The following is a 26,697-nucleotide window of genomic DNA, read 5'->3' as shown; positions in this document are numbered from 1 at the left end:
CTACCTTGATTTCAGAGTTACTGGGTTGGGGGGCGGGGTTGGTAAAATATAGTAATACCAAGAAAATAGGAGGGTATTTATGGTTTAGTAAGGTGAACAGGTAGTGATAGAAATTGTTTCGTACTGAAGTTTTTTTTTTTTTTTTTTTGCGGTACGTGGGCCTCTCACTGCCGTGGCCCCTCCCGCCGTGGAGCACAGGCTCCGGACACGCAGGCCCAGTGGCCACGGCCCACGGGCGCAGCCGCTCCGTGGCATGTGGGATCTTCCCGGACCGGGGCACAAACCCGCGTCCCCTGCATCGGCAGGCGGACTCTCAACCACTGCGCCACCAGGGAAGCCCTGAAGTTTTTTTTGTGATAGCTTCAGTTCTCTCTCATCAGACCATTTAATTCTTAATAATTCTTGTTGCAAGATATACTAATTAGATCTTTCCCTGGTCTTTGAAATGGCTTGAAAATAATAGATGTGAAAGTGAGTTGAAAATTCTGTGTTGTGTTTTGTGCTCTCCTACATATAGGTAGCTATATTTCACAGTTTTTTAAACTGGGAGGAATATTCCTTAGATGCTATAAATTGTTGAAGTAGGCTGAGGTATTTTGCTGAGGTTTTAGTGAAGCGGGAGGTGGAGGGGGAAGGTAAATTGAGCACACCCAGATTGCTATCCACATGAGTAAGATACTAAGTGATATCAGCTTGTACTTGTAAACATCGCAGAAGAGGTATTCTTTTTAAGTAGGACTAATATCAGTGCTTATTCTGAAGAGTGTTAGAAATCTACATTCTGGTTCTAGAATTGTGCCTTTTCCCAAACCTAGTTTACATACTGCGTTTTTCCCTCCTTTTTTCTTCCTTACAGTCCAAGGTGCCCTGATCCTTGCAGAGCTGCTTTCAGCAGTTAAACGCTCATTGGCTCGAACCCTGGTCATCATAGTTAGTCTGGGATATGGCATAGTCAAGTAAGTATTAACTTCCTATATGGAAGAGCAAATTAAAATGCTGATTAAATTGAAACAGTGTTACAGGTTTCCAGTGTAATTCTGAAAGTCGATATAAGAAATATTTCTGAAATCAAAGGTATCTGAAATATTGTAGATTTGTAAAAGTTGGAAAAATATTAGTGTTTCATTTTACTACTTAGAATTTAAGGAGCATCTGCAGGAAAACTTGCAGTATAGCAAATGACATTGAAACATCAAACTTTTAAACTTATTGTGACTTTCCTCTTCCAAAGTATTCTTGCAAATCATATTTTTTTAATGGGAAGAGCATTCTTGAGTGCCTTCTATATATTAGACATTCTAGGCCCTAGGGATACAGCAAGAAAACAAAAGACTTGGAGTTTACATTTGTGGACAGACTGGTGCACAGATAAAAATACGTGAGTAAAATAAAAATACGTGAATGAAAAATCTAATATGTCAGTGAGCAGATAAAGCAGGGAAAGCATATAGAGTTCTAGGCAGGAGGTGGAACTTTCATTTGTAAATATGGTGCTCAAGGAAGGCTTCACTTTGGCAGTTAAGCAAAGATCCAAGTTGGTGAAGAAGCTATATGTACACCAGGGGAAGAAATGTTAAGATGTGGTCAGATTCTTTTATATTTTGAATGTAGAGCCAGTAGACTTTGCTGGTAGATCAAATGTGTGATGTGAAAGAGGAATCAAGGATGATGCCAACTATTTTGATCTAGAATCAAGGATAATGTCAACTATTTTGATCTAAGCAAGTGGAAGGACGGAACTGACGTTTACTGAGTTCAGGAAGATCTTAAATGGAATAAATTTGGAGTGGAGGCAGGATTAGAAGGTCAGTTAGATATCCAAATGAGGGAAGTAGGAGGGAGAAATTAAGGCAGAGATATAAATTTGGGAGTCATAAGGATGTAGCTGTTATTTAAAGCCATTAAGACTGGATGTGATCATCAAGGAAGTGAGTGTATACAGAGAAGAGGTCAAAGGACTGAGCCCTTGGACTATTATTATTTAGAAGTCAATGAGGTGAAGTAGAATTAGGACAGAGGAAATTGAGTAGTGACCAGTGAAGTGGAAGACAAAGCTGAACACTGTTTCAAGGGGGGAGTGATTAATTGTGTCAAGTAAGAGGATTGAGAAGTGATCACTGGATTTAACTACATGGAGGATATTAGCGACCTTAAATGAGAACAGCTTTGATGAAGGGGTAGGACAAAAAGCTTGATTGGAGTGAGTTTAAGAGAGAATAAGGGGAATTCTCTCTTAAATAGGGGGAGAGGAATTGGAGTTAGGTATAGACAGTTATTCAAGGAGTTTTGCTTTAAGTGGAATTAAAGAAATGGGGGACTTTAATTTTTTAAATTTATTCATTTATTTAAAGGAGTTTTGCTTTAAATGGGATTAGGGGAATGGGGGGTTCTCACTTTTAAAATGTATATGTTCATTTAACATATGTGGTTGCCTCCTGTATGCCAGGCAGTATTCTGGGTTTCTAAGATAACACCATTGGGGAAATAAATTCCTGCTCATTTGCAGTTTTTCTAGCATATAACAAAATATAAGGACAAATATTGCTAAGGCTTAGGTAGACATGATTTAAGGCAGTGCACCTCATAATGTAATGCACTAATGAATCACCTGGGGATCTTGTTAAAACGTAGATTCTGATTCAGAGGTACTTTGAGTATCAAGGATCTAAGATTTTTCCTCCTTGACACAGAAGCTACTCAGACTTTTCACATTTTGCTGGATTTTGAGCTTGATAACAGACTAATGAGTTTTAATAAGATTTTGATTGTATTAAGGAATTGTTAACATTTTTAGATTTGATAATATTGTGGTTATGTTTTTTCAAAGTCCATATCTGTTTAAAAACATACGGAAATACATATAAATAAAAGGTAAGATCTAGGATTTGTTTCAGAATAGTATGGGAGGATGGAAGTGGATAAGGTGTGCATGGGGCAGGATTAGATGGCTTTTGGGACTGGATGATGGTTTTATAGGGGTTCATTATACTATTGAATATGTTTCAGAATTCTCTGTAATAAAAAGTTTTTTTAAAAATGCAGTAACCAGGGACCGGATCTCAAGTTCTAGAGTTCACTGTCTTGATTTAAGACCATATGTCTGTCTGAGTTTTTCCTCAGCTGAATCAAGTATGTCTGGCTTATATCTGTTAAGTTGTTGGCCTGCGTTAATCAACATGAGTTTTTGTTACTTAGCTTGTCTCGGGGTTTGTTGCATTTGTACTCATTTCTTTGCTTCCTCTTTAGGCCTCGCCTTGGAGTCACTCTTCACAAGGTTGTGGTAGCAGGAGCTCTTTATCTTTTGTTCTCTGGCATGGAAGGGGTCCTCAGAGTTACTGGGGTCAGTATTGCTTAATCAGAATTTTTGTGGTCATTTCAGATAATATAGTTTTTGTCTTGAGGAGGTTAATTGGAAATGTCTGTGGGCTTCTTTACTACTTCCTCTAAGTCACCTTTGAGCTGTGGTTTACCAAACGTATGTATAATTCATTTTTTCTTTTTAATCTATCTATTAGAGCTTCATAAATTTAATGTGTGATGGGGAATGAACGCTTTCCCACCTGTCCCCAGATTACTGCTTATTTACTAGTTCCCCAGTGGGAAGCAGCAATGGAGCAGCTGGCTCCATTCTTGCGTAAGTGACAAACATTGTAATCATGCACTTGCTGGTTAATCTGATTTTTGTTTTAAAGTGACAGTGCTCTTTGCTTAATCAGCACTTGCATTTCAGAGGCTTTCTTAAAATTCAACTGATGATACTTTACATAATTATTTACAATTACATAATTATGCCTTTTGTTAGGGAAGGAAACCAAAGCACTGAGACATGTGTGATAAAGAAATTTATGTTAGAGCTGGATTAATGTGAAGAAGTGGGCCTCCCTAGGTCATTCCAGTTATTTTCCTATTTATTTAAAAATTTCTGTCTGCAATAACTTGTTAGATTCAAGATGGTAAATGCTGTAAACTTTTCTCTCAATTAAACTGGGCTCAGTAAGTTTTGCAACAAATTGCCCCTTAAATGAAACACTTTATGGATGCAAATTTGGTTTTCAGACCACACTGTCCTCTGTATGTAATTTCCTTAGACTTTCAGCAACTTTAACCACCTGTCAATTTCATTTTCTTTCTTCTGCTGCTGTAGTATTTTTCTTATCCCTTGGCTTTGATAGTAAACCTGGCCCTCTCAGCAATTGATGCCTGTATTATTTTATGGATATCCTTTCAGTAATGCCCTGGTGATTGGGTAGTTAGGGTTAAATAAATAGCGTCTTAAACTTTATGAAAGCAAGCAGCATAGTTTTGGAGATAGATACTTGCCTTACATCTTATTTTGAAAAATACATTGTATATTACAGTTCCAGAAATCAATAATTCTTAGTATATTAATGATGCAGTAATTTTAAATATGAGAAGGGTCTTTAGGACTTATAGCCAAAACCAAAATGATGGGAACTGATAGGATGGAATGGGAACTTATACTGCCATAAAGTTTTTGGTGTGGTCGCTTCTTACCATCGATCTTAGGGTGCTAAGAACTCTATTAGCACGTTATAACTCTGTATTAAAAAACACTTATTAGTTGGCAGCACGTTTCATTGTACTGAGATTGTAATCAACAATTTGTGTGAAATGCTTATAGCTGTATATTATACATGATGGTTTATCAGAAGGGAAGAACGATGCAGGTGCCAAATGTTACTACCTTTTTGTTTTCTTTCAGTTCAAATGCAAAACCACTCCAGATGATTATATAAATGCAGAATCTTGTGCTGGTTTCATCTCTGTTCCTCTCTGGACATCTCTTTTTTCACCACCTCTTTTTCTTTGTCTGCAGGCCCAGACTGATCTTGCTTCCTTGGCCTTTATCCCCTTGGCTTTCCTAGACACTGCCCTGTGCTGGTGGATATCCTTCTCATTGGATTCTTTGATGGCAGTCCATTTTCTCCTTTTGGAGATGGGTTTCCATTGATCTTTCTGCAAAGGTTTTTTTTTTTTCTTTTTAACAGTTTTGTTGATTACTCCTTAGTCTGGGATTAGGGTGTTTTTAGTCTAACAACCTGAGGCCTCAGGTAAGCAGTTTTTTTGGTTTTAAGTTTTAAAATTGCATCAGAAGTTGGTGACTGTGATCTGAGCACAAGATAAAAGCTTGTGGCTTTCCTTTTTTTTTTTTTTTATGAACATTTCACTTTGATTTTGGACTTATTTGTGCACCCCACTTAGCGTTAGAATCACTGGCCGCTCTGCTCCTGACATTTCTTTCAGCCTCTAGGAATTATTAAATGCTTTGAAAATTATGAAAAGATTTTGATGCTTAAAATGTGGTTTGGGGACTACATAAGGTTGTTTGACTCTCTTAAAATACTATGTAGGTTTAGCATATTTAAATCGTTACAGGGTAAGTGTTTTATATCCCTGTTCAAAAGCTGACTTGGGATTGTCTGAAGGCTTCCACTCTTTGAAGTAAATATTGATTGATTTACAGGTGAAGTCAGTCAGCACGTAACAGACAAATTTCTATTTAAGTAATCTTTTTCTCTTGCTTCTTAAAATTAAATACTGTTTATTAGGGACTTGGCCTATTGGATGAAGGATTTGACTTTTGGGACTTTTATCCTTTTTTTTTTTTTAATTTGTGTTGGTTTTTGTGTATTTGCTTCTATGTGCAATATTACTGTCTTGATAAACTGTTATAAATGGCTGAATGTAAACAAAATAATAATTTTATGGATTTGAGTAGATGATCATATATCAAAAATCTTTGAAATTGAAGTGTTCTTGCTTCAAATGGTCAAGCTTTTCTAGATCAATATCTTTCAAGTGTGCTTTGTGAACCTCTATAAATATTGGGAGGAGTGGAGAGAGGAAAGTGGGACTGGACCAAACAATGAGATAACCCAGTGTTTAGGTAGCAGCTTGTTAATAAGTCTTTGTCAAAGCACAGACCAAGCTCCACCTCATTCATTTTTGTATCTGCTCATTCTGAAAGTCAGACATGAGAGCAGATATCCTCTTCAGTAGTCATCAATTCCCTTCCTGTCTTCCGTGGCAACTTCTGCTTGGGAATAATGTTCTGAAAATGGAGAGTCATTACTTTTAGAGCCTAACTGCGAGGAATACTCAGCCAATTGTAATTGTACTGTCCTTTTAATTCAGGATTGATCTGGCAGCTGATGGCAGTTCTCTTAATATGGCACAAGGGGTCTAAGTGTAGAACTCTGGAAGGTTGTAGGCACAAGTGTATTTATGACCCTAGACTGGATTACCTGGGACAGTGAGAACAGAGCTACCTACCTTAAAGGAAGAGAGAAGATAATGCTAACTTCTCTTCCCTTACCTGTTACTCATTTTCATTTCATTTTCTTCCATTTGTCATTCTTTTTCTTTTTTCTTTTTGTTTCTCTAGAAAGCTGCTTCCTGTCTTTATTTCTCTTTTTAATATTTTCCTCTTTTTTCTTCTTATTTTTCTCCATTCTCATTTTATCCTGGTTCTGTCTTCTCTTCAGTATCTCATTAAAAATGAAGACTTTCTTATTAATCATGGTGAAGCTTGGGGTGTTTGTGAGATTGAGAATAAGAGAGCTGTAAGGCCTCTGGGATCCATAGCTCTATCATTATAACCCCACATCCTCAGAAACTTGAGGATTAATTTAATAGCTTATGGTTTTTCTGAATGTTGATTTCCTTGACCTTCAAACACATATTTATTAGCCTGACTCAAACAATGAAGCTATTAAAACTTCGGAGGAACATTGTAAAACTCTCTTTGTACCGACATTTCACCAACACACTTATCTTGGCAGTGGCAGGTAAGTTGGGGACTTTCTTCCTGATGTTTAAATGTGATCCTTTTAGAACAGAGATTCTTAACCTGAGAGGTTATAGGTGTGCTCTGTAAAATTACATAGAAAAGTTTTGTGCATTTTACTTGGGGAAGGGGTCTTTAGCTTTTGTCATTCTCCAAGGAGTCTGTGGTTCAAAAAAGGTTGAGAACCATTTAGTTTAAGTATAATAGATGAAAATTAATTCAGCTGTTAGTATATCCTGTCTCCATTCTTTTTCTTGAGCCAAGTTAGCTTGAGTGCCATAGAGCATTCAGATTCCTTTTAGAAGACATTAATACTTATTTGGTTTTATTAAATAGCTATAGTATTTTAGGTTAGGGTACATTGCCATTATACTCCTTTTACGTATGTTACTAAGCATGCATAAAATATAGACATTAGGTAGACCATAGCCAAAGTAGGCTTATTTTCTGCCTTTTGGCCCTTGTCGCGGGAAAAGTGAAGTCTGGCCTGTGATTGGAACCAACAGTTATGTTTGTCCTGCAGTCATTTTATCAGCCTTTTTTTTCCCCATCTGACCAGCTAAAGAAAAATTAGCATTACTATACTAAGGATAAAGGAAGGGAAAAAATTGTATTATTGATATTGCTGGGAAAAGCCACGTTTCCAATAACTTCATTTACAATTCTCAGGGTTACTGAAGTAGCCAGGTAGTAAACAAAACTATTCTTTAAGTACAGAAAGGTTTGACAAGAGTACATGGGCCTTGTATAGAGTAATTAAGTAAATTTGTATTGAATAAATATGTTAAAATAACAGAAAGTGACGGTGATGTTTGGGGGTTAGGGATGTGGGGGATTCCACTTAACCAGAATTGGAGAATGTAATTGGGGATATAAACCAACATTCATACTGACCAGGTTTTATATTTCCTCTTAGCATCTATTGTGTTTATCATCTGGACAACCATGAAGTTCAGGATAGTGACTTGTCAGTCGGTGAGTTAACAAACACACGCATTTAGGAATAGTGTACTGTTTGTTATACACAGACAATGATGTTGATGACAGTGGTAAGGTTTGTACCTTATAAAAAATTAGGGTTAGGGCTTCCCTGCTGGCGCAGTGGTTGAGAGTCCGCCTGCGGATGCAGGGGACACGGGTTCGTGCCTCGGTCTGGGAAGATTGCACATGCCGCGGAGCCTGTGCTCTGCAGCGGGAGAGGCCACAACAGTGAGAGGCCCGTGTACCGCAAAAAAAAAAAAAAAAAAATTAGGGTTAGGTCTCCACTCTGAGGGTTAGTATGCTTCTCTCCTCCTGAGTATTCTATATGTATCATATACTATATATACTAGTAGTTCAAGAGAATTTTATAAGTGATAACTACAGTCTGCCATAACCCAATTTTGCTTTAACTAAAAATTCTCAAATAAGAAATCCAGAGTCTTAAATACTAAGTATGTGTGAATAATGCTAATCTGAGTAAAAACCATGTCCTTAAGATCTGAGCACAAAGACTATGACCAGTAGCATTTCTTTGGAGGCAGCTATGGCTCTGTTTTGGTAAAACTAAATAAATGAAAACGAAAATTATAAAAAATAACAACCTGATGTTACTTTCTCTTACCTTATGTAAAAACCCTTCCCTAAAGATTCTCAGAGCTATAACGAAGCATTGACAAGCACTCTGTTTGGTTAGTGCCTTTTCTTTAACAATGGTAATCACTACAAGGGAAGAAATTAGGTTCATTCACTTTGTGCTTGGTGCAGTGCTTGTTAGCATATATAGCAGGCCCTTAGTAAATATAAGTTGAATGAATAAACAAGTAGTTCTTGTTCTATGCAAAGGGCTTTGCGAACAAAGGGTTAAGATAATGTATATAAATGTATTTTTTCCCCTTTTGGTAGGATTGGCGGGAGCTGTGGGTGGATGATGCCATCTGGCGGTTGCTGTTCTCCATGATCCTCTTTGTCATCATGGTTCTCTGGCGACCATCTGCAAACAACCAGAGGTTTGGGGATTCTTCTTATTTACGCTGCTAACCACTGAATGGCCACGTTATCGATTGGGGTGGTTCAGTGGGTGACACTGTCAGGGCCATATCATGTAATGGAAACAGTACTCATTGGGTCTGGACTCAGGAAATTGGATTCATGTCTCAGCTGTCCTATTAATGTGAGTTCTGTTTTTTGGCATGCTGCCTCTTTTCACCTCTCTGAACCTTAGTTTCCTCTTCATAAAAGAGGGGGAATTGATACCTATTGATATGAGGTCCCTTTCAGTTCTGACATCTTCTGTTAATATAAGTATTTGTATGGGTAAATAAGGGAGGTAGACAGATTGTGACAATTGTAATGAGAGTCTCACCTATCTAGTGTCCAGAAGGAAATAACAATTTCTATAGTTAGTAGCTCAGCTTATTTTGTAACAACAGAGAGGGTAAAATGAAAACTTAAGTGACTGACTATGGAATAAAAATCAACATGTGAATTTGCTTTGTCTAACTATAGGCAAATCTCAGTTATTTACGAATTGGCTATCTTTATTTTGTTACTAGCCATGCCTTTATTTCCCTTCTTTTTTTCCCCCTCTTCATGTGCTTTTAGACAGTTAAGAGCTTATATTATGCAGCTATACCACCGACGAAGGAAAAGGATGAGATGGTATAACTAAGGGTCTTGTGACCCTCCTTTACATTAATCTTTTTTTTTTTTGTAGATAGACCTCTTGCAGATTTATTTCTGTGTCGTGTTATATATAGATATATGTATATATACTCTTTTTATTACAATATATCCCCTGCCCTTCCCCCACCAAACTCACAAAAGGAAGAATAAATCCTTCCAGGATTGCCATCAGGCTTTCTAAGATAGTCAGGGCCAAGAATGAACCATCTCACAACAGCTCAAGAAACAGCTGCCCTTAGGCTATGGAGTCATCAAAGCAGTAGCATTCCAGGACCCAAGGTCAGGAAAGAGGAAAGGAAACAACAGCAGTGTGACAGGATTCTGGGGTGAAAGTGTCCTAGACTTTCATCAATGACTCCTAGAAAGGCAGGCTGGCTCCCAGAACTCTCAGGATGGGAATAAAGGTGGGAGCCCTGTGGCTCTTCAGATGCTCCCCAAATAGCCTGGGGGCAGGGAGTAGGAGCTGGGGGTTAGGTATGCAGGGCTTGGGTGGTGGGAGAAGGAACACGTGTGGGTTATGCTGAGGACATAGCAGCCCCACCTACTCAATGACATATAATAAACAGGGACGGATGCTGGCTTCTAAAGAAATAGGGGAGAGAGCATGGCAGGGAGCAGGAGGGAACAATGGGACACATAAGAAAGTTAGGTACAGGACTTCCCTGGTGGCTCAATGGTTAAGAACCCGCCTGCCAATGCAGGGGACACAGGTTTAACTCCTGGTCTGGGAAGATCCCACATGTCGCGGAGCAACTAAACCCGTGCACCACAACTACTGAGCCTGCGCTCTAGAGTCCGTGAGCCACAACTACTGATCCCGCACGCCGCAACTGCTGAAGCCTGCGTGCCTAGAGCCTGTGCTCTGCAATAAGAGAAGCCACCGCAATGAGAAACCCTCGCACTGTAACGAAGACCCAACACAGCCAAATATAAATAAATTTATTAAAAAGAGAGAGAAAAGGGAAAAAGAAAAAGAAGAAAGTCACATAAAACAAAAAGTACCGACAAAAACATGACTTGGGGGCTTCCCTGGTGGCGCAATGGTTGAGAGTCTGCCTGCTGATGTAGGCTACACGGGTTCGTGCCCTAGTCCCGGAAGATCCCACATGCCGTGGAGTGGCTGGGCCCGTGAGCCATGGCCGCTGAGCCTGCATGTCCGGAGCCTGTGCTCTGCAACGGGAGAGGCCACAACAGTGAGAGGCCCGCATACTGCAAAAAAAACCCAAAAAAACAAAGAAAAAACCCATGTACTTGCCTCCTCCCTTGGGAGTTGGGGAGAGAAGAAGGGAGGTGTGAAGGGTCATGAACCTAGGATTATCAACTGGTCAGGGGCACAAGAAAGCTCTCTGAGGACTCCTAAGGGGCAGGCAGATAGCTGGGGCCCCACAGTCCCACAGTCCCAGGGAAGAAATGACAGTCCCTTCAGTTCGACCTGGACCAAATCTTGGCGCTCCCTCAGAGCCCCTTGCCCTTTGAGGCTTTCTTGCTGGGCTGGCGCTGGTTGGTGCCAGGAGTTGGTTCCCTCAGCTCAGTCACGTGTTGCTCAGGTTCCTGAGATGTGGCTACATGGCTCACCTGCTCCTCAGTGCCTGACAGCACCACTTTGCTGCCCAATCACCGCTCCTGCAGGGTTCAGGCAGTGGCACTGAGGTCCTGGTGCTGGATGTCAACCTCCAGTCTCTGGTTGGGCTGGTCGAGGGAGGCGAATCACGTCAGCGTACACGGCCTCAGTGACAGGGTCTTCCATATGCCACATGTTCTGCAGGACAAGGGCCTCCAGTGGTACTGCATATAGGATACACTTGACTTTGGCAGCCAGGGTGACGATTGATAGATGCCAAAACTTACCCTTCTGAGCCTCTGTGAGTGGAGGAAGATTCTGGGCTTCAGCTAAGTGGTCAGCATGTGTCCTGTAAGCAAACACTGTGAGCAGCCGAAATGTGGAATGTGGAAGCAAAGTCCCTCTCACCCACCTCTCTTCCAGCACACTGCGTGGGGCCACTGCTCTGTCACTTCCAGCAGCTGTTCCCAGCCTTTCCTGCCACCTCCCTCTACACTGATCTATTGATCTTCTGTTCACTTGCTAGCTATATCTATACATAAAATTTTTCCCTTTCTTTAGTCTTTTTTTTTTTTTTTTTTTTTTTGTGGTACGCGGGCCTCTCACTGTTGTGGCCTCTCCCGTTGCGGAGCACAGGCTCCGGACGCGCAGGCTCAGCGGCCATGGCTCACGGGCCCAGCCGCTTCTGTGGCATGTGGGATCTTCCCTGACTGGGGCACGAACCCGTGTCCCCTGCATTGGCAGGCGGACTCTCAACCACTGCGCCACCAGGGAAGCCCTCTTTAGTCTTTAAAAATTTTTTTTTGCTTTACCTCTCCTCTTCCTTTCTCCTTTTTTAAAAAGCATTGTGCCCACTCCCTGTAACTCCAGTGTTAACAGCCCAGTGTGATGTATCCTGCCACATTTTATTCCTTGTTCATATATGGAATGTTTTACTCACTCAACAGTGCATTGTGGAAATGCCTTCCAAGACAACTGGTTTAAATTAAACTCATCTATTTTCATGGATGGCATTATATTACATAGTACAGATGTAGTATAGTTAATTGTTTCCCTGTTCATGGGCATTTGGACTATTTCCAGTTTGGTTGTTTTAGGGTCCCCAAGATCACTTTTTTTTTTTTTTTAATGTATCTTTTATTTATTTATTTTTGGCTGTGTTGGGTCTTCTTTGCTGTGCGCTGGCTTTCTCTAATTGCGGCGAGCGGGGACTACTCTTCATTTAGGTGTGCTGACTTCTCATTGTGGGGGCTTCTCTTGTTGTGGAGCACGGGCTCTAGGCGCTTGGGCTTCAGTAGTTGTGGCACATGGGCTTAGTTGCTCCGCAGCATGTGGGATCTTCCCGGACCAGGGCTTGAATCCATATCCCCTGCATTGGCAGGCAGATTCTTAACCGCTGCCCCACCAGGGAAGCCCAAGACCACATATGTTTAAAAGGACTCATGAGACTCAGCATACAGTTGTACTTAGAGCAAAGGTTTAGGGACTTCCCTTTCCCTTTCCTTCAGGGAAAGGTTTTTAAAGACAGTAAGGGAGCAGGGGTGTGGGGTGCATGATCAGCTTGTAGACATTCTTCTGATTGGTTAGAGGTGAGGTAATCCTGTCAGCCTTCTGGTTCCAACCAGTCTAGGATCTACAGGCTTTTGGCAGCACACAGTTAACTTCTTCCACCTGGTATGGGTTTCACTATCGGCAAAACAGCGCAAAGGATATGGTTCAGGATATTATCCATAGCCCTTAAGGAGGAACTAAAGGTCCTTGACTTTGTTTAATGGCTAAACTATTATTATTTTGTCTTGCTTGACTGTTTTCCTTTGCTTCTACATTTTCTCATTTCTCTGATTAAATTTATTCTTTGGAACTCGGGGAAGGTCTAGGAAGCTAAAGTTTTTCTACAGACAAAAGACAGAGGGTTTGGGGCCAGGGAAGAGGGGTTATCCCAGGAAGGTCCTATAGGGTCTTGCTCGGTTACATACATTTATTTTTATACACTCGAATACCCCTATGCCTCATTTTTTTCTCTCATTGCACTTATTATCTTCTGAAATCTATATACTTTGTTTATTACTTACTATCTATCTTCTCTTCCTATCCCCCAACCCTCAAACCAGATGTAAGTTCCATGAAGGCCAAGAACTATTCCTGGCTACATGGAGTTAGCCAAGCTGCAAAATCTGAGGGAATGGTCCCTATAAGACTGTCCTCACTTCTGATACACAGTTGCGAGTTCAAGGGTTTGCAAAACCATCTCGGGTTTGATTATTCACTAAAAGGACTCAGAACTCACTGAAAGCTGTTATGTTGATGGCTATAGTTTATTACAGAAAAAGGATAAAAATTAAAATCAGCCAAGGGGAGAGACTTACAGTACAGAGTCCGGGAGGGGTCCAAATGCAGCATTTCCAGTTGTCTGCTCCCATGGAGTCACAGATGGTGTTCCCTCCTCCTGGTTGCAGTGTGTGACAGTACACACTGAGTATTGCCAACCAGGGGAAACTCATCCGAGCCTTTGGTGTCCAGAGATTTTACTGGGGCTCGACCACCTATACTATCTGTGTGGCTGAACTTCAGTCTCCAAGGAGGGCCTGGAGGTCAGGCTTATCTTTAGTTGCTAGTTCCTCTGGAGGCCAGAAGTAATATTGTGTGCCCCAGAGACCTTGTCACAGGTCACACTGTTAGACTGTCCTGTGGCCAGAGCCAAACTGGGTGACCAGAGACACTCCCATCATGCAGGACATGCCAGGGGCATAGAGATCACCTCTCAGTAGTCAAGGGCAAAACCAGTCCTCTCTTTGTGTACACAAGGTTAAATTTTCACTACACACTGGCACATAGCAGATGCTCAGTACATATTAGTGAGTGGCCTTGAGATTGCTGGGTTATAGGGTATGTGTATTTGTAATTTTTAAAGTATGACCGGATTGTATTCCAAAAAAAATCTGAAACAAATTGCGTATCTACCAACAGTGGTATGAGGAGCTCTTTCCTCTTCCCTTCTTCTACACTCCCATTATTTTATTTAATTTTTGCAGATCTGATGGATGAGCGTTAATATTCAGTGTTACTTTTATATGCATTTAAGACTGAGCTAACTTTTTATGTCTTTTATATGTTTACAGTCAGTTACGTCAGTCAGCTTTTTATATCTTTGGCTATTTTTTTATTGCCTTATTGATCATTTTTGTATTGATTTGTAGGAATTCCTAATATATTTTAGATGCCAATATTCCAGATATTTCCAATGTTCAGGTATTCCAGATATTTTCTCCTAGTTTGATTATCTTTGAACTTTTTTTTAGTGATGTTTTTGGTTATAGAAAAACTCAAAAATGTGGAGTCAAATTTGTCATTTTTTTTCCTTCACAGATTATACATTTTGTGTTCTAAGAAAATTATTTCCTACCTTGAGGTGAAGTCATAAAGTTCTTCTATAAGTTTTAAAAAAATTTCACAGTTGAGCTTTCATTCATAAAGAGTATGTTTGTTTATAGGTTCTCTTGTCCCTTTTGCTCTCATCCTGCTCAGTAGCACATTGTCTTAATCTTAATTATCTCAGCTTCCTGATAAATCTTGTATCTCCAGGGCCTAAACCGCCCTCCCCCTTAATCTTCTTTTTAAAAAATATACTTTGTTATTGGGTCTTTGCTTTAAAAAAAAAAAAGAAGATTAGCTTATTTGTTTAATTCTAGGAAAACCTTATGAGACTTTGATTGGAATCTAAGCTTAATGGATTAATTAGGGAAATTTTGTATCTTTTTGATAATCCCATCCTTGAGTGTGTTATCTCTCCATTTTTCAATCCTTTCAATGCCTCGGTTATGTTTTATAACTTTAAATGTGTTTTTTAAAAACCTTTGTGGATCTTATGGATGCAACCTCTTTTAAAATAATAATTTAGGCTTTTCCAATTATGTAGGAATGCTATTGATTTTTGTATATCACATCCATTAACTCTCCTGTGTTACCTTGTTCTAATAATTTCTAGATTTTCTCATTAGATTGGTTATTATCTCAAATTAATAGTCTTCCTGTCTCATTTCTGATTCTTGTGTTTGCTAGGCCTTCCTGTATAATACTGAATAGAGGAAATGAGAGTGGGCCTCTTCATCTTATGCTGACTTTAAAATAAATGCATCTCAAGGATCACATTGACTTTGATATTTACTGTGAATTTTTTCTTTTTTCTTTTTTTTTTTGTGGTATGCGGGCCTCTCACTGCTGTGGCCTTTCCCGTTGCGGAGCACAGGCTCTGGACACACAGGCTCAGCGGCCATGGCTCATGGGCCCAGCCGCTCCGCGACATGTGGGATCTTCCCAGACCTGGGCACAAAGCAGTGTCCCCTGCATCGGCAGGCAGACTTTCAACCACTGCGCCCATACTGTGAATTTTTGTTAGTTACCCTTTATCAGGTTACAGGTGTTCCCTGTTATTCCTAGCTTATAAGGAGTTTTATCAGGTAAGGGTGATTTTAAAGTAGAGTGAAAATAATAGGCAACAGTAAAATGGAAAGTGCAGAATGAGTTCAAAGCTAAAGCATTCTAGGAATTACCTATCTGGTAGCTGCTTTGCTGAATCTCTTGTAAGTTGCAAAGGAAAGATAACAGATATTCCAGATCAGGCCTTCATCTTCTCAGCTCCCCACTTAGAAATTGAGATTTTAAATTACTTGGAACACAACAAGATCAGGCTTTCCCAATCATAACTACCAATTTGAAGTCTGAAATTTTGAATTACAAGAGAATTTACTTACCCCTGTGTGATACATATGCTTATAAGTGAACGTTTATTGAGTGCTTACTGTGAGGTATTGTTCTAAGCACTCTGTTTGAAATGACTTACCTGCTTTTTTCATTACCTCTATAAGTAATGTTCTGTTATTATTCCCATCTACAAATGAGGAACCTGGGGCACAGAGAGAATAGGTAACTTGTGTAAGGTAACAAGTAGTCTGTGGCTGAGCCTGCACTCATAAATATGATACTGTCCTGCTTCTCTCTTGTTAATAGCGGCAATTGAGAGCTTTCTGAAGCGGAAGAATTACTTTATTATTCACTAAACTGATGTAATGAATGACTATAATTGAGGTTTCAATAATTAGTCCTGTAAAATCCAGATAGTAGAGTAGTTTTTTTTAGTTTTCTAATTTTTTCCTTCTGTTACCTTTGTTCTGTCAGGTTTGCCTTTTCACCATTGTCTGAGGAAGAGGAGGAGGATGAACAAAAGGAACCTATGCTGAAAGAAAGCTTTGGTAGTGATAAAATTCACCTTTTGTGCTTTAAATATTCTTTTCTGGTTTTTAGAAATAGAGTAAAAGAAGTATAACATTTTGAGTATCAAAATCAAGAGACTTTGATGCATGTATTTATTCTTTTACAACATGTTCTTCAGTTTGATATGCAGTGAAGTTAGGGGGAAGTGAAAGTAAGGTATGAATCTTTAGATGAAACCATGTTCAGTAAATAATGGCACATTAAATGTCCAGTTTACTTGCTAGAGATGGGCTGAAAACTTGACTTTGAACTTTCTAGCACAAATGTAAAGATGGAAAAACTTACCTGTAGTATAATTTAGTGTCAATAAGCTTAAAATAAAGCTCTGAATCCATTTTTGCTATCAATGCTGGTCTACTGACCTAGTTAACCAGTCTATTTTTTTTTTTCTTCTACAGAAGGAATGAAAATGAGAAGTACCAAACAAGAACCAAATGGAAATAGTAAATTAAACAAAGCAGTAAGTATGACTTCTTTTTTTTTTTTTCCCCTGTCCTCTAGCCCTTGGTGGAGCTCAGCAGTTATGTACAGGCCTTAATGATTTTTTACCTATGCTGTAATTAACATTTTTAAAAACAGAGATAGCAAGAGATTCTGTCTAGGACCTAGTAATCTTTTAACTAGATGGTTTGCTGCTATGTCCTGAAAAGGTTCCAGACCATTCTGATGGTTCTGTTTAATGGTTTTCATCAATGAAATCATAGCCCCATTAATAATCTAAGGTGACCTTTTTTGTAGTAAAGATGATTTTTTCAAAACTACAATGAGGTATCACCTCACACCGGTCAGAATGGCCATCATTAAAAAGTCTACAAAAAAAAAAAGTCTACAAATAACAAATGCTGGAGAGGGTGTGGAGAAAAAGGAACTCTCCTACACTATTGGTGGGAATGTAAGCTGGTGCAGCCACTGTGGAAAACAGTATGGCGGTTCCTCAAAAAACTAAAAATAGAGTTGTCATACGATCCAGCAATTCTACTCCTGGGCACATATCTGGACAAAACTGTAATTCAGAAAGATACATGCACCCCTATGTCCATAGCAGCACTGTTCACAATAGCCAAGACATGGAAACAGCCTAAATGTCCATCAACAGATGAATGAATAAAGAGGATGTGGTACATATATATACCACGGAATACTACTCAGCCATAAAAAAGAATGAAATAATGCCATTTGCAGCAACATGGATGGACTTAATCTCTGTCATACTAAGTGAAGTAAGTCAGAAAGAGAAAGACACATACCATATGATAACACTTATATGTGGAATCTAAAATATGATACAAATGAACCTATCTACAAAACAGAAAAAGACTCACAGACATAGAGAACAGACTTGTGGTTGTCAAGGCCGGGGGTGGGAGAGGGAAGGATTGGGAGTTTGGGATTAGCAGATGCAAACTATTATATATAGGATGGGTAAACAACAAGGACTTACTGTATAGCACAGGGAATGCTACTCAATACTCTGTAATGACCTATATGGGAAAAGAATCTAAAAAAGAGTGGATATATGTATAACTGATTCACTTTGCTGTACACCTGAAACTAACACAAGATTGTAAATCAACTATACTCCAATAAAATTTTTTTTTTTAAATCCTGTGATAAACCATAATGGAAAAGAATATGAAAAAGAATATATATGTGTATAACTGAATCACTTTGCTGCACGGTAAAAATTAACACAGCATTGTAAATCAACTGTATACTTCAATTTTTTTTTTTTTTTTTTTTTGCGGTACGCGGGCCTCTCACTGTTGTGGCCTCTCCCGTTGTGGAGCACAGGCTCCGGACGCGCAGGCTCAGCGGCCATGGCTCACAGGCCCAGCCGCTCCACGGCATGTGGGATCTTTCTGGACCGGGGCACGAACCCGTGTCCCCTGCATCGGCAGGCGGACTCTCAACCGCTGCGCCACCAGGGAAGCCCTGTATACTTCAATTTTTTAAAAAAATCAAGAGTTTTTCAGTCAGCTTTTTTTTCCTTAAGAACCGTGCATTCACTCTGCATTTAAAAGGGCTTTAGAATTTATCTCAGTTTTAAGGAGCAAAGCTTACATGAAGCAAAAACTCTAGGTATTGGATTACTGAGAAGAAAGCGTTTAGGGATGTAGGATATCATTTTATATTTCATTCATATAGTTTAGTTTTTTAAATTAAATTATTTGACATTTCTGTTATTTGTCCTGTTATGTGAATATACTAGTTCAGAGTGACAAGAGACTAAATTGAGACCTCTTTAGATTGTTACTTGAGATGTATATTTTGGTGCATTTTGGTAACATCTGGCATTTATATGTTCTCAGCAGGAAGATGATTTAAAGTGGGTAGAAGAGAATGTTCCTTCATCTGTGACAGATGTGTAAGTTTTTGAATCCTTACCACAAGAATCCTTTTTCACAGTTAGTATTACTTTTATTATTTTAAATGAATGAGCTGAAGAGCATAGTAATGAGAATGCTTGTAGTTAACTCTAGAAGTAAAAGGTTAAATTACTGAAATAATTTGAAGTGTTAAAAATATTAAAAAGATGTTAGAAAATAAAGACCAGGAATGATATACAAACAAAAATAATCCAGATTATTCATTCAGATGACATTTCTGCTCAGAAAGATTTAGCTATAGGTCTTCCTAAAATCAGTGGGATAATCCTTTTGGAATTTTTGAGTTCCTTTCCATGCCTATAATTTTAATTAAACATTGTTCCTATTAAAGTCCATACAATTCTAGTAACTGTGATTCTTTTTTTTTTTTGTATTTGCTTTTTCTTTTCCTGAAATGTCTTCAATGGGATGCAAATCTTAGGTAGTTACAAAAACTTTAAATTGTAGTCATTATTCACTGTCCTTTTTGAACCATTTATGGCTTTATTTTACATTGTTTAGTTTGTTTTTCTCTCTGCAGAGCACTTCCAGCCCTTCTGGATTCAGATGAGGTTAGTAATCAAATCATATGCACATAAACTATGGGTCTGGTGGCTTAAGTCTTCTGTTCAAGGAGATTTATTTATATGACTCGGTAATGGACTGATGAACTATAGTTGACAAAGGATGAAAAGAGAAATACTAATATTATAACTAAAATATTCAAGAATGTTTCCTTTCTGTACATGTCCTCCTTTTATTTCTTACAAAGTGTGGTCAGACTTGAGAATGTCTTTGTTTAAATTGGGTAGCCAGTACTGTACTCTTCCACTAATTCCTTTGTCTTTAAGAAATTCAAATTTAACCCTTACCTAGTCTAGGCAAAAATAATAAAGAAAAGTTGGGGCTTCCCTGGTGGCACAGTGGTTGGGAGTCAGCCTGCCAATGCAGGGGACACGGGTTCGTGCCCCGGTCCGGGAGGATCCACATGCCGCGGAGCGGCTGGGCCCGTGAGCCATGGCCACTGGGCCTGCGCGTCCGGAGCCTGTGCTCCGCAGCAGGAGAGCCCACAACAGTGAGAGGCTCGTAAAAAGTTATTTTAATTTACCTACTATGCAGTGTTATCTGTGTCACTGTCCTCCAGATAATAAGGATAATTAGTACCTCTAATGTTTATGTTGATTATTAGTCTTTTAATATGGCTCCATACGCTTTATCTAGAAGATTTCACATGAGGTTTTATGTAAGAATTGCAGTCTGAGTTCGTGGAAACCAGTTCTAGTTGTGTTCTGAATGTTTAGGTTATTCTAGAGTGACGATTTCAGAAAGCCTTTTAAAAGCCTCTGCCCAATTGTGACTTACTGTGTTGGATTGACTGCTAAAAAATGGTCACTTCTCACTGACCTGCTGTGTGGTGCAGTACACAGTGTCAGATTCCTTAGCTGTTGCATGCATTGAGATAATTGAGAACTCTACCTTTCAGACAAGCCTTTGCTTTTTGTGGTATATTCTGCAGTTCCTAGATCTTTCTCTTGGGAGCCATCTTCTGCTAACAGTTTGCCTTCAGGGTATCCCGTTGGCTCCAGCTCTCCAGACACACATATTTCAGCCAGAGGAGGCTGAGTATGTGAAACCCAGTTGTGCCATTTATGGGAATATGGGTTTATTGTAGTACTTTTGGTGGCACTGACTTCATCTGTTTATATTTTCCTGTGTGAAAAAATGATTCAAGAACTGAAAAAGAACAATGAATTACAAGAGAAACAAATAAAGGACTAGGAATCAAAACAGCATCAGACTCTTCAACAATGTTGGAAGCTAGAAGATAATAGAACAATGTCTTTGAACTCTGAGAAAAATTATTTTCAAACTAGAATTCTGTACTCAACTATCAATATAAGGGTAAAACAAAGATGTTTTCAGTCATGCAAAAACTAAAATAATTGACATCCTATGTGTGCTTTCTCAGGAAAGTATTAGAAAATGTTATTCATAAAATGAGGGAACTAAAAAGAGAAAGACTTCGGATCCAGGAAGTAAAGGATCCGACACAGAGAGACAGGGATAAATTCCTAGGATGATGTAAGAAATTCTCAGAGTGTGACAGCTGGGCAACAAGGTTGGAGAACAGCTAGTCCAGAATGGAGCGGGAGAACAGAGAGCTTCAGGGATGAGTATTTCTAAGGGAAAAAACCTGAAAAGGATAGATAATATGATGTAATTGATCATATTGAAAAGGGATTTACAGTTCTGTCAGAGTTTGGGATAAATTTGTTATAGGTACTTAGCAAATGAAGCAAAGGAAATATGAAAAAATACTCTAAGGTAAAATTACTATAATTACTGTGAAATTTAATATTACATTAATTTTCTCAATTGAAATGGCATACTATAAATACTATTTTATAGTCAAATGTAATTTTTTTACATGATTTTAAAAAATTATGGTGAAAAACACGTAAAATCTACCATTCTAACCTTTCTCAAGTGCAAAGTGTTGACTTATATGCACATTGCTTTGCAACAGATCTCTAGAACTTTTTCATCATATGTAATTTTAATCAGTATATTTCATTGTAAGGATATACTATAGTTTGTTTATACAGTCCTATATTTTTGGACACTTAATTCTTTCTAGTATTTTGTTATAATTCTGAGTGTTGCAGAGGAGATGCTAGTGGCTAAATCTTTGCCCACATCCTTGACTATTTCATTAAGTTAAATTCCTGAATCAGAGGAGGTACACATTTTTATTAAAGCTTAAGTGACTCTAAAACATACAGTTCCCTTTGATTTGTGGTTTGTTGTCCAGAAGCCTGGAGGTTTTGCTTCAGTTAATCTTGGGACTTGGACATCTGTGTGTATCAAAATCTTTATAGATGGTTAGGAACCATTGCTCTAAATATTTAATGAACATAAGCAAGTACTTATAGAAAATGTGTGTGTGGTCATCTTTGGAAAAGATATTTGGAATGTAGACCATTTAAAATTAATATACTTAGCATAACCTTTTTCCCCCTAGGAACGAATGATCACACACTTTGAAAGGTCCAAAATGGAGTAAAGAATGGGAAGATTTGCAGCTGAAGATGGCTAGTACCTGGGAAGAGATCAGCTTCTGTGTTAGTCTTTACACTGCTCCATGGGATTAAAGGAGGCAATGACATCCTGATCTGTTCCTTGATCTTTGTGCATTGGAGCTGGCGAGAGGTGTTGGAACAAGGAGAACATTCTATTGAAAACAAGGTCATAGGATGAGAAAAATCTACAAGTTTTTTATTTGCAGCATTGATGCCCCTTTCCCTCCCACACCCTGACATGGATGTTTATGCAACTTGTGTATGTTGTTCCTAAACCTTCTGTAATGTTTAAATTGTTTAATCTGTCAAACTAAAAAATTTAACATCTTCTGAAGAACTGTGACATCAACACCATAATAAGTAATATCCAGGAGCAACTGCCTGTAATTTTAATTTATTTAGGGAGTTACATAGGTGATGGGGGAAATTGTTAATTATCTTTGCATTTCCTGGGAAGCCAAGGTTAAATCTTGCAGAGGTAGTTTTGAGAAAAAGGAGTCCTTCTGCGTTAAGGAGCCATGGTTCTAACAATGATTAAAAGAACAACCAAAAAAAAAAAAAGACTGTTACAGTGTGATTTAGATCATTTGAAAAAGCAAAATCAAGTGCAATTTTGTTTACAAACGGTGTATATTAAAGATTTTTCTATTTCAGATGTACTTTAGAGAGAAATATTAGCTTAACTCTTGACATCTGCTATTGTGACACATCCCATTGCTGGCAATGTGGTGCACACTCCAGAACTTTTAACTACTGTTTTGTAAGCCTTCAAGGGCAGCATTGCAGAGTCCTAGGCAATGCTTTGCTTGCCTTCATGCCTTTTACTGGGTGTTGCACTAGATGCAGAAAGGCACTCTGTCGTAAGTGCATGTGAGTGAGCACCCTGTTAAAGGGATTATAATGCTTCAGAAGCAGGAGCTAATACAAAGGAAACAGGTCCTTCTGGCTTAAACAGTTTTTTCTGCATGAAATAGTGTGGAGGCCCTGGACTGCTGCTCATTCTTTAGGATCGACTGTTCTTGTATCTGGTGTTGGTTTAGGGATGGTTTATAAGAAACATCACAAGGTGATGGGATTCATTTGAAGCACTATATTTGTTTGAATGATTTTGTCCAATTTTGCCTTCCCAAGATTTTTTGTTCTACATAGAAAGTTCATGCCACTTTTTAATATTAAAAAATTTTAACAAAATTGATACCTTTTTCTCACTTTTTCTCCAGACTTTCTTTAAAGACCCTTCTTTCTCCCAAACTCTCTCCTGTAGAATTTTCCTTCCATGGTTTTTTTCTATGTTGTCTTATTTTCTGTTCAAACCAGTGACCACACTACTACAATCTTCACTAAAGTGTTAAATATTTATGTAACATTTCTCTATAGTTGTTTGGTATGGTGATTAACAAAAAAAAAAAATCACCTAGATAGTATCTCTAAGAAACAATATGAAGAACTGACTATTCTCAGGTTAACCCATTTGCAAAAGGCTGGTGTTAACTTCGTGTGCTTCTGTTCTTCCACAGTGAAACTTAGCAAGTGAACAGTAGTCATAATGCAGCAGGATAGTTGGTCAAATATTTTTCGAGACTGGTTAGATATTAACTTGAGACTAGGTTAAAAAAAAAAAACAACAACCCACCCCTGCCATGTCATGTGGCTTGCAGGGTCTTAGTTTCCTGACCAGGAATTGAACCTGGGCCTTGGCAGTGAAAGTGCCGAGTCCTAACCACTGGACCACCTGGGAATTCCCAAGAACCTGTTGTTTTAAGCAGGAGTGTATAGCACAAATTCTATAGGTTGATTATTCTTTCTGCTTTCTCTTATGGCTTCCTGTGTTACTTTGCTTGGTTATAGTGTATCAATTCCTAGAAGAGGTTCAGAAGGAATTTGTAGTATCACATTGACCTGTTACCTTAGAGTTTACATTGTTTATTTTGGTCTTGGTCCTTGGGTCTGGAACTACAAGGTATTCGGCCTTCTTCTAGCACAGCAGCTGGTAATTCTAAATTTTCAAGTTGTTCAGTTTCTATGGTGAAAAGCAGCCACAAGATTTGTTTAGCAATTTTTCTGTTTCTTACTACTTGAAAATATTTCATTTGATTATCAGAAACAGCATTTGATAAAGATGGGACAGTATTCCTAATTTACAGATGAAGAGACTGTAAAACTGACCACGGCCAGTGGGTTTTTGTTTTTGTTTTTTAACACCTTACATCATAGGCTCACTCCTTTTTTCTTTTACATTTTGCTTTAAACCAAATGCTTAATTTTATGACATGTCTGCTGTTTTCTTGGGGCTAAACTGCCAGATACAGATCATTCTTGCATTGGTTCTCAAACTTTAAAGTTCATGGTCTCTCCTTGGGGACTTATTAAATGATTACTGGACTCCCCACTCCACAGTTTTTGAGTCAGTAGGGCTGGAATGAGGTCTGAGATTGCCTAACAAGTTCCCAGGTGATGCTGATCTAGGGACCACACTTTGAGAACCACAGGCCTAGACTAACCCGTAAAATACAAGGGTAAGTTACTCGAACTAGTTGGGTTTATAATGGTAATACTAAAACTACCATTGAGTGCTTAGATTGTTAGCCGTTGCTAAGCGCTCACACGTTAGATAGGTACACAACACTACCATCATTTTGCAGATAAAGAAACAGACTTCTAGAGATTGTTTCTTAAACGCCACAGCTACTTAGCTCATTTCCTAAATGGTACGTCTCCATCCCAGGTCTAACTGACACCAAAGCCTGAATTCTTCACTACCCTATGCTGCCCAAAACAGTTGTAAGATTAAAATCCTTTTTCCTTCTTGTTAAGCCCACGGCCACTCGCACTCCACGATGGAGAAGGTCGGTCCAGGGTGAAACGCGGTTCCAACCACCAGGGCATTCCTCGAGTGTGCTATGGGAACCGGAGCGGAAGGGGCGGGGCTTCGGTTGCGGAAGGGGCGGGCTTGGCTCTGCAGGAAGTCCGGTGTTGATGATGGCTCTATTGCCCAAGAGCCAGTAGCAGGGGTCCCGGCTCTTCCCTTGGCCTGATTCCGTCCCCACACCCGACCCGGCACAGTCCGGGTGAGACTGCGGCGGCGGCGACTGCGCCCGCCGCCATGCACGACGCCTTTGAACCGGTGCCGATCCTAGAAAAGCTGCCTCTGCAGATCGACTGTCTGGCTGCCTGGGGTGAGCTGAGGGGCCAGGCGGGGTCAGCGCGGGAGCGGCAGGGACCTTTCACGAGGCGAGGGAAGTGGACGGGAGTCTGGCTGTGTGGACGCCGGTCGAACGCCGTCAGAGAGGGGCCTAGGATGAGGGAGGGCAGAGCACTGTTGACAGCGAGGGTGGTGAAGCTGTTTGCTTTTGATGGTTTGTTTGTTTGTTGCATTGAACAAGTTAACAGCTATGTCTTTTCCCCCTTAATGATCACTCATCGCTTACTTCTAATTACTGTAGCTAACTTGTTACTCTCCACTCTTAATCTAGCCAAGTGGTTGATTGCCTTATAGTCAAAATGCCCAAGTTACCTAGCTTTTCTAGGTAGAAGAGCATCATTCCAGGCTGTCATGAAACCTAACCTATAAAAACTTGAATGATCCTTTTGGGATTGGCCAGTGCAGAAAGCAGGGTCAGATATCTCTTCTCTGCTCCAGAATACAAATGGTTTCTGAAATAAACCTTGACTCTTAACTACAAACATTATGCTCCTATCTGTGAGTGTGTGTCTGATAACCAAAGACCAAACAGAAGTAATTTCAGTCTTTCCTGTTAATGTCCAGGTCCTAGAAATCAAGGGCCATAAAAAGGTGGCTCAGAACCCTCAATCAGATCTTATATTGAGCCAGGTACCCATGATGGGCCTGGTGGAAGCTGGTGTCCTATTCATTATCTGTGGACAGTGCCACCTAGTCAGAGTTCTCCACATCCTTTTCAGTAAGGTGCTTTCACTCTAGATCTTCTTATTAATGTGTGCCCCTCACCACCACCCCAACCTTTAGCAGCCCTGGACCTCTTTTTTTTTTATTGAAATATAGTTGATTTACAATGTTGTGTTAATTTCTACTGTACAGCAAAGTGATTTAGTTTTATATATATATATATATATATACACACATTATTTTTCATATTCTTTTCCATTATGGTTTATCACAGGATATTGAATATAGTTCCCTGTTCTCTACAGTAGGACCTTGTTGTTTAGCTCTGGGCCTCTTTAAAGTCACACTTCCACAGCAAGCTGTCCTAGGGTTAAGGAGAGAATCCTGCTTCCTCCAGATGTCTCAAGAAAACCACCATTTTTCTGTCATTAAATGCTCTCGGTAAAAATTAAAAATAAATAGAGGAGAAATAAAGAAATTGAAAAAATGAAAGACCTGACACTCAGCACAAAGGGGCTCGTTCTCCTGTTTCTTCAACAAGTATGTATTAAGTGCCTACATGGACCAGTCTCTCTGCTAGAGACAGGAATACAAGGCTGAATAAGAAACAATGCCTGTGCTCCTAGGACACACAGTGGCAGGCAAAGAAATATGAACAGATTACGATGCAAGATAAATGATACTAGAGACATACGCTGCCTAACATGGGAAGGTGGAGGGAGGGGTATTCCACTCAGCCTCGGACATATACTTCTGAAAAGGATGGATGCAGCTACTTATCACACTGTACTTAGCTTGTCAGAATTCTTGACTCTGATACCCTGTGGGACTAGCAGTACACATATCTCGGTCTCTTTCACCAACTCTGGTTCATGTCAGTGAAGATTGCCTGAACCTGTGCTTTCCAGAAATACAGTTTTTGAATTGGTAGATAGCTTTCACTCTGCCTGATCTCCAAGCAAACAGGAGAAACACCCATTGCCTACTAGGATGCTGTGATAGGTATTGGCTACAAGAGGCCATTTACTGCCTTGTGCCTCAAAACTACTTTATTTTCAGACTTTACCAGCAATAAATATTGC

The 26,697-nt window shown here is 39.4% G+C and overlaps 2 protein-coding genes and 1 pseudogene across 5 annotated transcripts in view; 2 read left to right on the top strand and 1 right to left on the bottom strand.

Moving 5' to 3' along the window:
* Nucleotides 1-22,941, top strand: part of TMEM87A (transmembrane protein 87A) — a 43,355-nt gene extending 20,414 nt beyond the window's left edge. The window contains exons 10-20 of one of the 3 annotated variants that reach the window (XM_065900676.1): nucleotides 857-956; nucleotides 3,247-3,340; nucleotides 4,145-4,216; nucleotides 6,701-6,809; nucleotides 7,725-7,783; nucleotides 8,693-8,796; nucleotides 16,209-16,282; nucleotides 16,703-16,764; nucleotides 18,614-18,669; nucleotides 19,212-19,242; nucleotides 21,693-22,941. In XM_065900676.1, the coding sequence (XP_065756748.1) occupies nucleotides 857-956; nucleotides 3,247-3,340; nucleotides 4,145-4,216; nucleotides 6,701-6,809; nucleotides 7,725-7,783; nucleotides 8,693-8,796; nucleotides 16,209-16,282; nucleotides 16,703-16,764; nucleotides 18,614-18,669; nucleotides 19,212-19,242; nucleotides 21,693-21,734 (803 nt within the window). In that variant the 3' untranslated portion in view covers nucleotides 21,735-22,941. Of the gene's footprint in view, nucleotides 1-856; nucleotides 957-3,246; nucleotides 3,341-4,144; nucleotides 4,217-4,837; nucleotides 4,907-6,700; nucleotides 6,810-7,724; nucleotides 7,784-8,692; nucleotides 8,797-16,208; nucleotides 16,283-16,702; nucleotides 16,765-18,613; nucleotides 18,670-19,211; nucleotides 19,243-21,692 lie in introns of all 3 variants that reach the window. The other 2 variants (XM_065900686.1, XM_065900695.1) reach the window with 2 other exon arrangements.
* LOC136143527 (COP9 signalosome complex subunit 7a pseudogene) lies at nucleotides 10,895-15,886 on the bottom strand (annotated as a pseudogene).
* Nucleotides 22,942-24,853: 1,912 nt separating the features above from the next.
* The window catches only part of VPS39 (VPS39 subunit of HOPS complex), a 45,556-nt gene continuing 43,712 nt past the window's right edge, over nucleotides 24,854-26,697 (top strand). For both annotated transcript variants that reach the window (XM_065871012.1, XM_065871011.1), the window contains exon 1: nucleotides 24,854-24,926. In XM_065871012.1, coding sequence (XP_065727084.1) covers nucleotides 24,854-24,926 — 73 coding nt within the window. The remainder of the gene's footprint in view (nucleotides 24,927-26,697) is intronic.

The sequence above is a fragment of the Phocoena phocoena genome, chromosome 2 (genome assembly GCF_963924675.1).
Source record: "Phocoena phocoena chromosome 2, mPhoPho1.1, whole genome shotgun sequence".
Lineage (NCBI taxonomy): Eukaryota > Metazoa > Chordata > Mammalia > Artiodactyla > Phocoenidae > Phocoena > Phocoena phocoena.
This window is presented reverse-complemented; position numbering and strand designations above follow the sequence as displayed.